The sequence below is a fragment of the Chelonia mydas genome, chromosome 2, assembly GCF_015237465.2.
Source record: "Chelonia mydas isolate rCheMyd1 chromosome 2, rCheMyd1.pri.v2, whole genome shotgun sequence".
Lineage (NCBI taxonomy): Eukaryota > Metazoa > Chordata > Testudines > Cheloniidae > Chelonia > Chelonia mydas.
In genome coordinates this window covers 85,927,543-85,944,861 of record NC_057850.1, presented here as the reverse complement: position 1 = coordinate 85,944,861, position 17,319 = coordinate 85,927,543, and the positions used below count along the sequence as shown (strand labels likewise).

At 41.9% G+C, this 17,319-nt stretch overlaps 1 protein-coding gene across 17 annotated transcripts in view; it reads right to left on the bottom strand.

Moving 5' to 3' along the window:
- The window catches only part of PTPRM (protein tyrosine phosphatase receptor type M), a 699,958-nt gene that overhangs the window by 119,728 nt on the left and 562,911 nt on the right, over nt 1-17,319 (bottom strand). For 12 of the 17 annotated variants that reach the window (XM_043539843.1, XM_043539845.1, XM_043539854.1 and 9 more), the window contains one exon: nt 15,667-15,854. In XM_043539843.1, the coding sequence (XP_043395778.1) occupies nt 15,667-15,854 (188 nt within the window). Of the gene's footprint in view, nt 1-15,666; nt 15,855-16,644; nt 16,657-17,319 lie in introns of all 17 variants that reach the window. The other 5 variants (XM_043539842.1, XM_043539844.1, XM_043539850.1 and 2 more) reach the window with 1 other exon arrangement.

Below are 17,319 nucleotides of genomic sequence, written 5' to 3'. Positions count from 1 at the left end.
GGAAGAGTTAATGGAGATTACACCAAATATGAGCCCCAGGAGGATTCAGGATGGGTTGAAGAGGATTACAAGGGAGAATAGGAATGGAAAGAACTTGCAGCCAGAGGGAACAGGGGATAGACTGGAGAACAGCACCATCACCAGGAAAAGACAGGTCTATGTGATTGGGGACTCTTTACTGAGAAGAATAGATAGGCCTGTAACCAGAGCTGATCCAGAGAATAGGAGGGTGTGCTGTCTTCCAGATGCTAAGATACGGGATGTAGATCTGAGGTTGAAAAGGATTCTAAAGGGAGCGGGAAAGAATCCCCTAATTACCCTTCATGTGGGAACAAATGATACGGCTAGATTCTCACTGGAAAGTATTAAGGGAGACTATGCTAGGCTGGGGAAGACGCTTAAGGAAATTGAGGCTCAGGTGATCTTTAGTGGGATTCTGCCTGTTCCTAGAGAAGGGCAACAAAGGTGTGACAAGATTATGACTATCAACAGATGGCTTAGGCAGTGGTGCTATAAGGAGGGCTTTGGGATTTATGGCCACTGGGAGGCATTAATGGATAGAGGACAGTTCTCTCAGGATGGACTTCATCTGAGTAGGGAAGGAAATAGACTTCTAGGATGGAGGCTGGCACAACTGATTAAGAGAGCTTTAAACTAGGAATTAGGGGGAGATGGTTGGGAGATGTCCAGGTAATCTCCACGCCAGAATTTAGCATTGAGAGGAAAGAAAATGAAGTAAGAGTGGATACAGCCATGGGTAGGAGGAAGGGCAGTGTAGATACAAGTCTAATAGGTTATACTGGTAGTAAAATGACCGTGCCTAATAGGGTACAGAATGTGAGTGAGGCCAAACAGCAAAAATTAAGATGTTTGTACACTAATGCTAGGAGCCTAGGTAACAAAATGGAGGAACTAGAGCTATTGGTGCAGGAAGTGAAACCAGATATTATAGGGATAACAGAAACATGGTGGAATAGTAGTCATGACTGGACTACAGGTATTGAAGGGTATGTGCTGTTTAGGAAAGACCGAAATAAAGGTAAAGGCGGTGGAGTAGCACTGTATATCAATGATGAGATAGAATGTAAAGAAATAAGAAGCGATGAAATGGATATGACTGAGTCCCTCTGGGCAAAATTAGTCTACAACTAAGTTGTAGACCAAGCTGGATGAGCAAGCATCTCAGAGAGGTGATTAAGAAAAAGCAGAAAGAATATAGGGAGTGGAAGAAGGGAGGCATCAGCAAGGAAAGCTACCTTGTTGAGGTCAGAACATGTAGGGATAAAGTTAGACAGGCTAAAAGTCAAGTAGAGTTGGACCTTGCAAAGGGAATTAAAACCAATAGTAAAGGTTCTATAGTCATATAAATAAGAAGAAAACAAACAAAGAAGAAGTGGGACTGCTAAACACTGAGGATGGAGTGGAGGTCAAGGATAATCTAGGCATGCCCCAATATCTAAACAAATACTTTGCCTCAGTCTTTAATAAGACTAAAGAGGATCTTAGGGATAATGGTAGCACGACAAATGGGAATGAGGATATGGAGGTAGATATCACCATATTTGAGGTAGAAGCGAAACTCAAACAGCTTAATGGGACTAAATCGGGGGGCCCAGATAATTTCATCCAAGAATATTAAAGGAATTGGCACATGAAATTGCAAGCCCATTAGCAAGAATTTTTAATGAATCTGTAAACTCAGGGGTTGTACCATATGATTGGAGAATTGCTAACATAGTTCCTATTTTTAAGAAAGGGAAAAAAAGTGATCCGGGTAATTATAGGCCTGTTAGTTTGACATCTGTAGTATGCAAGGTCTTGGAAAAAATTTTGAAGAAGAAAGTAGTTAAGGACATTGAAGTCATGGTAAATGGGACAAAATACAACATAGTTTTACAAAAGGTAGATCGTGCCAACCTGATCTCCTTCTTTGAGAAAGTAACAGATTTTTTAGACAAAGGAAACGCAGTGGATCTAATTTACCTAGATTTTAGTAAGGCATTTGATACCGTGCCACATGGGGAATTATTAGTTAAATTGGATAAGATGGGGATCAATAGGAAAATTGAAAGGTGGATAAGGAATTGGTTAAAGGGGAGACTACAACGGGTCCTACTGAAAGGTGAACTGTCAGGCTGGAGGGAGGTTACCAGTGGAGTTCCTCAAGGATCGGTTTTGGGACCAATCTTATTTAATCTTTTTATTAATGACCTTGGCACAAAAAGTGGGAGTGTGCTAATAAAGTTTGCGGATGATACAAAGCTGGGAGGTATTGCCAATTTAGAGAAGGACAGGGACACCCTACAGGAGGATCTGGATGACCTTGTAAACTGGAGTAATAGTAATAGAATGAAATTTAATAGTGAGAAGTGTAAGGTCATGCATTTAGGGATTAATAACAAGAATTTTAGTTATAAGCTAGGGACGCATCAATTAGAAGTAACGGAGGAGGAAAAGGACCTTGGAGTATTGGTTGATCATAGGATGACTATGAGCCGCCAATGTGATATGGCTGTGAAAAAAGCTAGTGTGGTCTTGGGATGCATCAGAAGAGGTATTTCCAGTAGGAATAAGGAGGTTTTAGTACCGTTATACAAGGCACTGGTGAGACCTCACCTGGAATACTGTGTGCAGTTCTGGTCTCCCATGTTTAAGAAGGATGAATTCAAACTGGAACAGGTACAGAGAAGGGCTACTAGGATGATCCGAGGAATGGAAAACTTGTCTTATGAAAGGAGACTCAAGGAGCTTGGCTCCTTTAGCCTAAATAAAAGAAGGTTGAGGGGAGATATGATTGCTCTCTATAAATATATCAGAGGGATAAATACCGGAGAGGGAGAGGAATTATTTAAGCTCAGTACCAATGTGGACACAAGAACAAATGGATATAAACTGGCCACTAGGAAATTTAGACTAGAAATTAGACGAAGGTTTTTAACCATCAGAGGAGTGAAGTTTTGGAATAGCCTTCCAAGGGAAGCAGTGGGGGCAAAAGATCTATCTGGCTTTAAGATTAAACTCGATAAGTTTATGGAGAAGATGGTATGATGGGATAACATGGTTTTGGTAATTAAATATTCATGGTAAATAGGCCCAATGGCCTGTGATGGGCTATCAGATGGGGTGAGATCCGAGTTACCCAGGAAAGAATTTTCTGTAGTATCTGGCTGATGAATCTTGCACATATGCTCAGGGTTTAGCTGATCGCCATATTTGGGGTCGGGAAGGAATTTTCCTCCAGGGCAGATTGGAAGAGGCCCTGGAGGTTTTTCGCCTTCCTCTGTAGCATGGGGCACGGGTCACTTGCTGGAGGATTCTCTGCTCCTTGAAGTCTTTAAACTATGATTTGAGGACTTCAATAGCACAAATATAGGTGAGAGGTTGTTGTTTTTTTTGTAGGAGTGGTGGGTGAAATTCTGTGGCCTGCGTTGTGCAGGAGGTCAGACTAGATGATCATAATGGTCCCTTCTGACCTAAATATCTATGAATCTATGAATAAGGTAGGTGAGGTAAGTGAGAGTCTAATGCAGAATATGCACCAGCAATGTCCTTAGTTGTGGCTCGTGCTTAGCTGAGGAGCATTATTGATAATTTAGCATAACATGGAAGTACTTAAGAGTGCCATTTGGGGTTGGCTAACCAGCCTCACGACACGAATGAGAACTATTTAAAATAGCCTCTGGTGCTGATAAATCTGGGTATAGTTTGCAGTTGGGTATCAGACAAAATTGGTCCATTTACTTATCAGCATACCATAACTCTTACACATCAAGGAGGGAACAGATCAACACTGCCAAACTAACAGGTAAATCTTCATTGTAAGTATCTCTGCTTAAAGGATATTAGGATGACACCTGCTAAATTCAGCAGATCCCAGGCTTTCCTCTTTAACCTCAGAATGCAGTCCAAAGCTTACCTCAGCATAAACCTGATAAAACTGTGTGAAGAAAATACTGGCCAAAACTAGCTGTTATCATCCCTGGGCTTGCTTGCTGCTCATGATCCTAGATGGTCGAGACTGTTCCAGCTACTGATTATGGAAGAATAGGAGGCATTTTCTGATGGCGCCAAACCCAAACTAGGAGCAATGGCACACACATTGCAGCACTGGTGAACGGAGACAGCTCTGTTGAGAAGAGCCCTAGAGTTATGGTATGGAATATACACCTCTGCAACTATATAATCTAAGTGACTCAAGTGGACAAAACCTTTATCAAGGCTAGAAGATGACCAGTAGTGACAAGCAGTGAAGCCAGTGACTAGTAAGGATCTATAGTTTCTTGCTAAAAATGAATTCTTGTTAAAATTGCTTATACAGAAAACAAAGGGAGAAAATAGTGGGGATATATATACATTGACATTGCGGCAGGAGGGCAAGTGAGAGAGAGAGTGGAACAGGGAATCCCGAAAGGGTGTGTGTAGAAGCTAAACAGTGGAGAAGGGAAAAAAGAGAGAGAGAGGTTTTAGGGAAAATAATATTTTCCTTATTCAAATAAATTACTTTGTTCAGTATTAGAGAAGATCACTGGACAGTTTGCTACAGCAGCCATGGTGCAGGAAGGCAATGTGGTATGAATGATGTAAAGATACGGATAACTTTCTAGGGTTCTTCGCTGTGCGTGCACACACACACTGATTATAAAGGAAAATACGTATCTAGCAAGCAAAGATCTGTGTTTGCATGTGCAAAATGACCCCAAAAACTGGCTGAGCAGCTAATGGAAATTCAGCAAGTTGAAGGACTTTTTATCCTCCAAACTGAAGACAAACTAGACATTTATCAACTGCTTTAAAAATGAAACCTTGAGGGCAATGAATGTTTATTGTGCCGCAAGAATTAGAAACTATCCACGATGTTGTGAACAGTTATTAAAAAAGAAACAATTAAAAGAGAAAGAGAATTAGGCATTGTCTACACTGAAAAATACCAGTATTGTTAAAGCAGTACAACTCCCCTAGTGGGGACGCAGTTAGATTGATATACATGCACTTTACACTAAAATTAGTGCTGGCTGAAACTCAAGATTTTCTGATTCACAGGAAATTTCAATATTTTAACATTTTCCACAAACTGGAAATTGTGAAAAAATTATTATTTTGAAACCACCGATAAATGGTGCTTCTGAGATGAAATACGCTACCCAGGACCCTAGCAGCTGTTGACAGAAACTACATTCTTTACAGTTTCACCACAGCTGTTCAGTGAGTCAGTATCCTGCGGTGCCAACTAGCTCAGGAATATGGAAGTCCTTGGGGTCCCTAGCCCACTGCAGTCTTCATGGCAGTACTGTCCTGGACCTATCGACCCTGGAAGCTCTTGATCCCTGGCCCCAAGGCAGTCTGCATGGCAAGGCTGCTCCATAGCCACCAACCCTGGGGCAGTCTACATGGTAGGGAAGCCTGTCCCAGGGCTTCTAAGCTCTTGGCTCTGTGGCAGGGATACTGGAAACCCTGACAGCCTCAGCTCAAGATGAGGTTCTTAGGGCTTTTAGATGCCCTGCTGTGAAGTTGGGAGCTGAGCCTCAATTATAGCTGGGGCTCACAGGAGTTTCAGGCTCCTGGCTCCACAATGGGGAGCCTGGAAGCTCCGGCATGGTGGGCCTGCTGCAGACCCTGGAAGTCCCAGATCTCCATCCCTAGAGCAGTTTGCTTGGTGGGGCTTCTATGGAGCAAGGAACCCTGGAAGCCCAGAGTCCCAAGCAGCGCACCAGGAAACCAGGTAGAGTTCAGATGCCTGTGGTTTGATGAAAGTTTGCCGTGCCCGGGATGTTTTCATGAAAAGTTTCCAGTCTGACAAATAGATATTTTCCAATGAAACTCTGCTTCATCGGAGAATTCCGGACGAGCTCCAACCAGTACAGCTATTCCCAAATGGGAAGGGGAATAACTATACTCCTATAAGTCATCTTTATACCAGTATATCTGTGTTCACACAGGGATTCTACTGGGATAACTGTATCAGTAAAAAAAAAAATAAAAAAATTACACCCCTAACTGACGTAGTTAGACCATTATAACTTTCAGTTGGAGACTAGGCTTCAGAGATTCAGTTACAAAACAGGCTGATAGGTCTAATGTTTGGGACTTATGAAAAAAAAAATGAACAAAGTCCAACAAGAGCTGGAAACCATTCACTCTCAGAGATGAGAAATTCCACAAAGATTAATATGATAGATACAGAGCTGGAAAGATGTACTTTTCTTTTGTGATTTAAATAAGTAGGGTGCATAATATGTTCTATTTACAGATAAAAAGTAATAAAAATATACAGGAAACTAAAAACAAAGAACAACCAAAGCATGATCTTTAAGGAGAAGTATTGCTGACAATTTTCAGAATAATTTTCACAATAATAGAGCACATTCTCACTATTTTAGACAAGTCTCCATACTTTTCTGATGGATTTTATCATCATCATCATCATTAAAGGGGGAGAAATCAAGCAAAAAAGCAGTTGGTTTCTCCAGACACTGCAAGATGCAGCTGCTGCTGTTGTCCTTAATGTATTTGCAGTGCTTGCCAATATCTCCATTCCTATTCTATGTGCCCATGTTTTTTTGTTTTGTTATTTGTATCCTGTGGGATCGAGAATAACCTTCGCTGATTGTAGCTATGATTGACTCAGCTGGTGTTGCAGAATATAAAATAAGAATTGAAAATAGCATGTGAAACATGTGCAGGTTGGAGTGAGACAAGGGCTGTCTCTGTCACAGTGAATGCATGTAGAGTTGAAGCACCAGCTGGGTCCTGTCAATTGCTATTTCAGCTTAACAATAACAAAAAATACTACTTTTCCAGGATTTCAGAAAAGGGTCCTAGATGCACAACACTCAAAAATGTTCTCTGGCAGCATGTGTGTCCTTCAATCAAGACAAACAGGAAGAAGAGTTATGAATGGAGTGGAGGGACAAAGAAGGTAGGAAAGAGGTTATGTTCTGCTTTACGCACTAATGTGAAAGACGAACATAAGCACTGTCATACTGGATCAAACTATTGGCCTTCTAGTCCAGCATCCTTTCTTCAACAGTGGCCCATACCTGATGCTTCAGGGGAGAGAGCCTGCAGTGGGCAGATATGGGATAGCCTGCCACCCAGAGAAAGCTTCTTCCTAACCTCCAGTATTTAGAGTTAGCTTATGCCCTGAAGCATGAGGATTTATAGCTCTTCCAAAGGTCTTAGTTTTAATTTTTTTAAAATATCCAGAGCTATGGAAGGATATATTGTTACTCACATGAATGTCAAATCCTATTTTGAATCCTGCTAAGCTTTTGGCCTCAATGATATCTGGTGGCAATGAGTTCCACAGGCAAATTGTACACTTTGTGAAAAAGTATTTCTTCATATGATCTGCTAGCATTTTCCATCTGAATTTCCTTTACATTTGCCACCTCTCAATTCCATTGAATGTTTCCGTAACAAGAAGGAGGGTGAACAGAAATTCCCAATCTACCTTCTCTGTGCATTCATCATTTTATTTCCTTTGATCACATTTCCTTTTATTTGTTTTCTTGCTAAGATAAACAATATCAGACTTTTAAATCTCTCTTCATATGATAGTTTTTCTGTACCCCAGTGATTCTTACTGCCCATCTCTGAACTCTCACCAAATCTGCTATCTTCTCTTTGTGATGGGGTGATCAGATTGCAACACAGAATTTTAAGGATTGACCAGGACCAGTTAACGCATATGAAACACTTCTGTCTTTGTCCACACTCGGTGCTAACGGGTGCTAAAAAATGTGTTCATTAACATGTGTTAACTGACAAGTTTGCTAACTACACCTCATTTTCCTGGCCTCAACTACCCCTTTGAGCTTGTATAGACATAATTTTGGTACTGCTTTAAATATGTTGGTTTAAAAATTGATATAGTTAAACTGGTGCAACCCCTAGTTTGGATGCAGTTCTGTTGGTATAAAGGGGATTAAACTTGGTATATTTTACTATTATACCACTATAATTGCAGCTACACTAGGGATTGTATTAATTTAACTATATTAGTATAAAATAACTTTCTAACTGAAATAGCTAAATTAGTATAAAAATTATGTGTGGACCAGGAGAGTTGAAGCTATACCAAGTTTTTTTTCTTAAATTCTCCCATTGATGCAATTTAGGGTTGCCAACTTTCTAATTGCACAAAAACGAACACCCCTGTCCTGCCCCTGCCCCAAGGCCAGGCCCTGCCCCTCCCCTTCTCTGCGACCCCACCCCCCAGTTGCTCCAATCCCCCTCCCTCCGCTGCTCGCTCTCCCCGATGCTCACTCATTTTCACCAGGCTGGGGCAGGCAGTTGGGGTGTGGGAGGGGGTGAGGGGTGCGGGCTCTGGGGGTGGGGCTGGGGATGAGGGGTGTGGGAGAGGGCTCCGAGCTGGAGTGGAGGTTGGGGTGTGGGGGGTATGGGCTCTGGGCTGGGTGTGTGCGCTCTGGATGGGGCCAGAAATGAAGGATTCAGGGTGCAGGAGAGGGCTCCAGGCTAGGGCAGGTGATTGGAGGGGGGCGGGTATGGGCTCTGGGTGCGGGCTCCAGGTGGGGACAGAAATGAGGGGTTCAGGGTATGGGAGAGGGCTCCGGGCTGAGGCAGGGGGTTGGGCTGCGGGGGTGGTGGTGGTGATGAGGACTCTTGCTGGGGGTGCAGGCTCTGGGGTGGGGCCACTGATGAGGGGTTGGAGGTGCAGGAGTGGGCTCCAGGCGGGGGCCAAGGACTTTGGAGTGTGGGAGGGGGTGCAGGCTTCGGCTGGGGTGGGGCTTGGGATGTAGGAGGGGGTCAGGGCTGGAGCAGTGTGGCATTATCTGATTAAAATATCACCATGCAAATCACTGTTGCTACCACTGTTATATAATTGCAACGAATCTTATACAAAGTGTGGCGCATGGCCAGAAAGCGTTAAGCAGCTTGCAGGCGAATTGACCCAAATTCATCCCTGAAAGATATTTTGGTAGATAATGTTTGTGTTTTTGTGTGTTTACACAGATATTGTTAGAGTTTAACAATGTAATCAAACAGTCCCTGTCTATACTATATTCTGTTAATTCAGAGATCTTAACATTTAAATGAACTGTAAACATAGGATATCACTGTATTCCTCTCTCTTTGAAATGTATAGCAAATCACCTGTGAATGGTGGAAAACAAGCAATTGCCGTATGTTAATCCGTGTAGCTAATTACCAGTGATGCTTAGGAAATGGGTCTACTTCAAAGTCTCCACGATTGCCTATTGTTCACCTAAGGACTCCGACCTGTCAAGAAAAGGCTTGGAACTCTATAAAAACTCCTTGGGTCCTGATCCTTTTTATCTCAGATCTTCTTGATGCTTCATGCAGGGGAAGCTTAAGTGAAAAGGCTGAGATCTCCAGTCCTAACTGGATCACCCTGAATGTGGACATTGGACTATAACCTATGGACTAATTCTGAAAGAACTTTTTCACCATCTTTACTATGAATCTGATCTCAGAACTGTACTGATATCTGGATGTATTCTGATCTTTTAACCAATACTCACTCTCTCTTCTTTTTTTAATAAATTTTAGTTTAGTTAATAAGAATTGGCTGTAAGCATGTATTTGTGTAAGATCTAGAATATTCATTAACTGGGAGGTAATGTGTCTGATGCTTTGGGATTGGCAGAACTTTCTTATATGATGAAAAAGGTTTTCAGTAATCCTCCCAGGAAGCAGCTGCCAGGTCCCTGCAGCCCCTAGGTGCATGGCGGCCAAGGAGGCTCCGCATGCTGCCCTCATGCCACCTTCACCAATGGGAGCTGTGGATCCAGCACTAGGGATGGGGCAGCACGCTGAGCCTCCCTGGCTGCCCATGAACCTAGAGGCTGCAAGGACTTGGCAGTTGCTTCCAGGAGCCTCACGGATCTAGGGCAGGCAGGGAGCCTGCCTTAGCCCTGGGCCCCCAATTGGACTTTTAACTGGAGCCGCCACGGTCGCTTTTCGACTGGGCATTCTGGTTCCAAATCAGATGCCTGGCAACCCTAATGCAATTCCATCAGTGTTAGGAACAGAGGGAAGCTTGAAAAGGGTCCCATTTACAAGTCCTGGCATTTTAAAGGAACCTCTGCCTTTCAGACAATGGGAGCTCACAACTTCCCTTCATTGAGTATAATATGGTACTGATTTTCTAAGGTTTTGTCTACACACAAAGTTGCACTTTATGTTCAAGTTGTGTTTTAAAATCAATGTAATTAAACCAGTCTAAACTCCTGTGTGGACGTTCTGAAATTGATTTAAACCTGGCTTATGTCAATTTAGCTTAATTTGGTAAGGAATCAACTTACATTGAGAAGATACAAGCCAAGTTTAAATCGATTTAAGAACGTCCACAAAAGGGGTTTAAAACCATTTTGGTTAAAATTGAACTAAACTTTGTGTTTAGAGGAGTCTTAAGTTCCTACCAATACTACTAGTCTGTGCTGGGCTCCTGTAATGGATACAAGTTTACTCTCTCAGGATGGAGTGAGCAGTTCCATACAATATTTGCAGTGGTGCTGTGAGGCTTAATGTGTTAAAGCACTTTGACAGTCTCAGATGAAAGGCACCATGGAAGTGTAAAGTATTATTGAACTATGAAGTCAAAGTAGAAGAGGAGGACAAAGGCACAGTGAATAAAATACAGAGATCGTTTTCACTCCTCTTATCTTTTGTTATTGTAATGTGGAGAGGAGAGAATTAGTAAAAATGATGACAGAGTGAGTACTGGGATAGGAATCAGAGACTCCTCAAGGGTAAATAATAACCCTCTTACTCAAGAACTGGTGAGCTCTAATAAAGCTGTGCTGGAGCAGGAAACCATACCACTGTCTGATATCGCCAGACCAAACCAAAATCTCAACTTTCTGTTTTTTAAAGTCTGGCATGGGGACTGAAAGGATTTTAAAGATCTACTGTGTACTAAACTGTTTGGAAATATGTATCAATGGTTCCTGAGTTTAAAGATTTCTGCACAATCCCTTACAATCATCTACACTTCACTAGACCATAAATAAAGGTTTGAAACTTGAGAAACACAAGGGAAATTAGACAGTGAAGTTGTTATAGATGTACTGTTAAAGACATGTCTGTATTGGCTCTCACCCTTACATAGTCCTAATGCAGGGGCGGGCAAACTTTTTGGCCTGAGGGCCACATTGGGTTTCCAAAATTGTATGGAGGGCCGCTTAGGGGAGGCTGTGTCCCCAAACAGCCAGGCATGGCCCGGCCCCCACCTACTATCCGACCCCCCTTGCTTCTTGCCCCCTGATGTCTCGCCCAGGAGTCCTGCCCCATCCACCACCCCGTCCCCTGAACACCCCCGGACTCCTCACCCCTGACTGCCCCCTGCCGCCCCATCCAACCCCCCCTCTCATTCCTGACTGCCCCCCCGGGACTCCTGCCCCATCCAACCCCCCTTTTCCTTGCCCTCTAACCGCTCCGACCCGTATCCACACCCCCGCCCCCTGACCACCACCCCCAACTCCCCTGCCCTCTATCCAACCCCCCCACTCCCTGCCCCCTTACTGTGCTGCCTGGAGCACCGGTGGCTGGCGGTGCTACAGCTGCGCTGGCTGGAGCACCGGGTCAGGCCGTGGCTCTGCAACTGCGCTGCCCGGCCGCCCAGAGCACTGTGCTGGCAGCGCGGGAGGGGAGACAGTGGGGGAAGAGCCGGGGCGGGCTCAGGGGCTGGGTAGGAGGGTTCCGCTGGCCGTAGTTTGCCCACGTCTGTCCTAATGAATCACTAGGGGATTCAGGGCTGGATCCTGCACCAGTGAAGTCAACGGCAGTTTTGCCACTGGCTGGAGCAGAAACAGGATTGGGTCCTTACAGCGTATGTCTGTTCATAAATAATCATGAAAGGCTCATTCCTGCAAGCTGCTGAAAGCCAACAGTCAATGGGAGTTGAGGAGCCTAAGCATGTCACAGGATTGGGGCAAAAGGGTGTTGGAAACCCTCAAACACCCAATGTATTTTTTGGGATTTGAGGATGCTCAGCATCTCACATGATCACTCAGCATCTTGTAAGATCATGCCCAAAATGCGGTTGACTAACATATAAATATATATCATATAATAGTATGCATTAAGCACCGACAACACTGAGCATAAATATTGTACAGTTATATAGCCTAAACTGGCCTATACCATAGTCCTGTTCACTTATGCTAAATATCTCATAACGCCTTTCATTAGCTGAAGAAAGCTTTGGCTTAAGTAGATAGGAAAACTGTCAGTGTCAGGACATATAACTGTTTCCTCATAGCAACAGAAATGGAGTTACCCTCACAGACCAAGGGGAGTGTCTTCATGCTCCTTAGTACCTGGAATGCATGTATTGAGAACAAAGATAAGGGTGCATCGTGACCTGGAATGTATGGGTTCAGAACAGAAGATAAAGGGGTACACCATTGTACCACAAACAAACAAGGTAAAAAGCTGATAACTGAATCCAGTTTCAGGGGACATATATAGTACCATTTACTGGTAAACAAGTAGGGTACAAAAAGATGATTTTAGGGACGTAACTGTGGGGAGAACACTTTCTGAAAAAGGTGAATTTAACACTGCTGCACTAGACTGCTCTTTGGAGACTGGTATCATACAGAATCTTTTTCCTGTACCATATTAATAAACCTGACTGGCATTGGTTATTTGGTCTCTTGAGTGTATTTCATAGCGAAATAATGAAACAAAGTGTGGTCAAGCAATCGACCGATTAATCAATAATGCACGGGCACAGCTTGCACCAGAGGTTAGAGGTGACCAATCAACACTTTCCCTTACATCAATTATGTCACTCCAAAAACTTCTAGATGAAATTGATAGGACTTCAAATTACACATGTGCTTAAGCACATGGCTGAATCATGGCCTTAATTGTTAAATTTCATTTTAAAGCACTTATAACTAAGCATACCAGTTAATACTTTGGTCCCTTTTATTATCTTAAGCAGCTACTAGCCGGTAATGTGCTACATTACTTTCTGCTCAGTTCAACGTATTTATTTTCATTGGGAATTCTGATTGAATGTCTTTGGAATCTAGTTGTTTCCCTGGTGAGAGAATGTAATCCTGCTATCTTGTTAGATGGAAAATCATCTATGAAAGTCCATTCAAAACAAATCTCCTGCCAAAATATTTCTCTCTTTTCATTTGGACAGTTTTCTTTCTGATAATTTAATGGTAATAAATCCCTCCATATGCCTGTATCAGCCTTGGCAAAGAGAAGAGGTCTCAGTCTGAAAATCAGATTAAACAGGGAGCTCCTCAGTCTCAGCAGGACTGGAAGTTCTGGATAGTTTTTTGATGCACATGGAAGAGAGATTCCAGAAAGCCAGTTCTATTGCTTAGGTCATAGCACGAACTATGCACACAGTATGCATTTATCTCCATAGATAATTTCAAGACAAAGGTAAATATTTTAATAGGTTTGGCAGCCTAAGACTTCAATTATGCGTCAGTGATCCCAAGAAATTCAACAACAGAAGGACTGTTCCATGGGTTGTTATGGTCTATTCTGATCATAAACAATTTCCACATGGAAACAGAAATGTTGCAACTAGTGCTGCAATAGTTCAAGTTCCACTCCTCCACCATCTCCAGTGCACTCCACTGATGTATTTTATCTACAGACATTAGTCATGACTACACCTCCTGCCTGTAATTGGGTGTCATCCATCAGGTTGGAAAGTTTAAAATTAAGTGATTTTCCTGGAAACCATTTTTCAGCAGCATCATTTGATCCATTGTAGTTAAAGCTGTGTCAGTGGTTCCATTATAGATTCCATTTCACGGTATTTTTTACAAATTAGTTGTAGGTTTCCTCTGCACTTAAAATTGGCATACAAGGTCTAGGCTGAGGAACAAAGTTTTTTCCGAAGACAAAGATTTTTTTCAATTGTCATTTTTAAACAGCAGGATCAGAAACATATTTTATTTAAACAGCTGTCATTTTGCATGGCAGGGCACTGACCATTGCTCTTTTGTAAAAAGCATACTCTACATCAGTAGATGGGTCTTTACTCAAAGGGTCTGTAATAGTCTATTAGGTAAATACATTAACCTATAATTTCAATGTGCCTAAATATGGTACATTGTGTACTATATTTACACAGGGCTAGAGTGAGCCTTTATGGGCAGTGCATAGATTTGCACCCCAAGAAGAGCTGTGAGAAGGAGATGTGTGTGCATGGGTGGGGAAAAGTAATTTACTGCAGACCTTTATGAATTGCAGCTTCCTTCCTTCAAAACACCTCAGCTCTGCTGGCTGGGGTGGCAAGAAGCCAAAGCCTCGCCTATATCATTCTGCTCCTTTCTGCCAACTTACTCGTAGCGGTGAGGGGATGAGTATTGGGCATACAGCCTCTGTTCTCCTTCCTTCTGCTAAGCCATGATGTGGAGAGGAATATGGGAGGGCTAGGGTATTACTCTCTTGTATGGCCATTATGGGCCATATTAGGCTGGGTCACAGAACAGGCCATCGTTTGTGTATTTAGAAGTTCACAGAGTATTTTGAAATAGACCATAACAGCTTCAAAACTCACCTGCCTAGCAGTATCTACATCTGTCTAAGTTTGCATTTTGTGCCCAGCACCGTACAGCCTCAACACTCAATGCAAATTACGGCATGAATTCTCATACACTTCAGTGACAGATTCATTTAATATTCTAGCTATTTTCAGACCTTTATTGATACCAATTTATTGTCAAACCTATATGTAATTGTTCCACCTGAATTCATGTTTTTAATTCTGCTAGCTCTTAGGGCTCAATCCTTTGAACTCTTAAACATGTGAATAACGCTAGTCTTCTTAGTTATCCCATCCACTATAAGTAAGAATTACTCACATGAATAAGAGTTTTCAGGATCAGCCCCTTAAACTCTGTCCTAAAAAGGCAGAAGGAAATGTGTAAAGGAAATTCATTTCTGTGACCTAGACACTAAATTATGGAACAAAGTAGAATATAAAGGAACCCAATGAGGCTTGCATTTAACAGGGGACTCTGGATTGAGAAATCTCTGATCATTGAAGTCCACATGACTTGGAACATGAGAGTACCATTCTTGTGACTTTAGAGCATAGCTAAGCTTAAGGCAGTCATTTATAATGCTTTGTTTTGGACAGGAAATAACTTTTTTTTGCCCTTTTCATTGATCTCACAAAGAACATAGAGCTGGCATTGCAGGCACTCCCATAGCCTTGAGGATGTGCTATATTCCTACAGTCTTTGCTGGCATGCACTAGTCATGACCAGCCCATGGAATCTGTATTTCAAAGCACAGTGTCACATCGCAGGACAACTCTGATTGGCCAGTGCTATGATGTCACACTTTGAAATGCTACTTTTATTCAGGAGAAAATAAAAACTCGTAACAGAGGGCTCTTTGAGCACACAGTGGCCTGGGGCTTTTCAAAATATACTCATGGATAACTGGAATTAGATACAGAATGTAAAGCTGTATTTTTACATCTCACTGTTCATTCTGACTTGTTACACATAAAATACTGTCAGTGTCTTTTTAGCACAGAAGAGCGGTGCCTTTCTCTAAACATCCTTTGTTCACATTACAGGGGCCCTTCTGCGTGAAGTGGTTATTTTTCCTGTTCTGTGGTCCAGTTAACAGAGAGGGGAGAGCTGACACCACAGAAGGCAAAACAATCAGGCCACTAGACCTGGCACTTACCTCATATTCCTCTTTGAATCCATAGCCCTCTGCACATTTCATCTGCGTGATATGCTGCAGCAAGTCAGCCACACGGATGGCTGGATGAAGCTGTCCGGTCTGGTATGGCACATCTACTGGGTCTCGCTTCTTGTAGGTGTGTGACTGGACCAAGCTGCTTGTGTCACTGGCCATCGTGTGGGTTTCATCTATGAAAAGAAAACCAGGTTGTTTCCACTTATTAAAAGTATAAAATACATTGATTTCTACAAGGATGATTTTGATATCACCAACTTTAATATAACCAACTATTTATCAGGGCTGTGCCAGAAAAAAGGTAAATCCATTTAGTAAATTATCCAGGGAGATTTCAAGACTGATTGGAATGAGGCAAAGTCCATGTTTCTACAATGTAAGCATTGCAGAACAGTCCAAACTATATACTGTTTTAAATATACATATATATATGAATAAATATTGTTTTGAAAACTAACTGATTATAAACAATATTTAAATTCTTTAGGCATTCAGTTATAAGCTGTAGAGAAGTTTCATCTTGAAACTTCATCAAGTCCCACTGGAATAAAATAGGACTTGTATTCTTCTTAGATTAGTGAACTATTAGATTTTACACTGTGAACTCAGAACAAATGTTTGGTGTGAGCAAAATAAAAAAATGCACAAAATGGATTATGGTTCATTAAGCTAGGACTGCAATGAAAATGTAGATCTGATACAACACTTTGAAACAAAATACAAGAGGACATATGCAAGAGATCATCTGCTTAGGGTAAATGTTTTGATTGGCTGTTTAGCATGCTGCAGAACCAACAACTTCACAAAATATCATGGGCCATCACATTAGGCATAAAATGTTATATGTCAACTGACATGCAAGCCAACACGCAACAGAACCCACTGGGTTGCTCAAAATTTGTATGAAACACACACTCTCCCGCCCCCTCCACACCTTTTTGATGGGGCAAATGGGCAACTTACCATTTATTGGCACTTTTAAGAAGAACCATATCAGGAGAAAAAAAGAGGAGGAGAAAAAGGAAACAGGGCATAAGCAACAGTACTACATTAATAATTACAGGTAATTTTATATTTGTAATTTAACTTTTACAGCTTGGTATCCTAGCTGAGTCACAGATTATGTGAAAGAGGGCACGATTGAAGAAGCACTATCACTTTCCCCTTGTTTTCATGGAGTTTTTATTTTGTTTAATACTTGACAAGAAAAAACCCCAAAAGTCTGAGGAGTAAGCATCATCATAAATATTTTCTTTGCTGAAAAAAAAATGAAGACCAAAATTTTGTATTTCTCAAAGAGTATTTTGTTTTAGCTAACTGAAATAACAAAAAATTGTGCTTTAATTTGGTCAAAATACTCTGCAATGCCCGCACACTAACTGTGGGAAATGGTTAATGAAATTAATATATTGTAACAATGACTGCTATGTAAAATGTGTTATATAAAAGGGAATTGCTAAAATAATACGATTTCCATATTCTTTAGTTAAATTTATTATAGTATAGAGCTCCCAACACTTTCTTTAAGAACAGGGCCGAAGATCTCACGCAAACACCCAAAATGCTACATCTGCTCATCAAGGGCCAGTTTTTGATCTCGGTGTAAATTAAAAGTTATTCCACTAAAGTCAAGGGAGT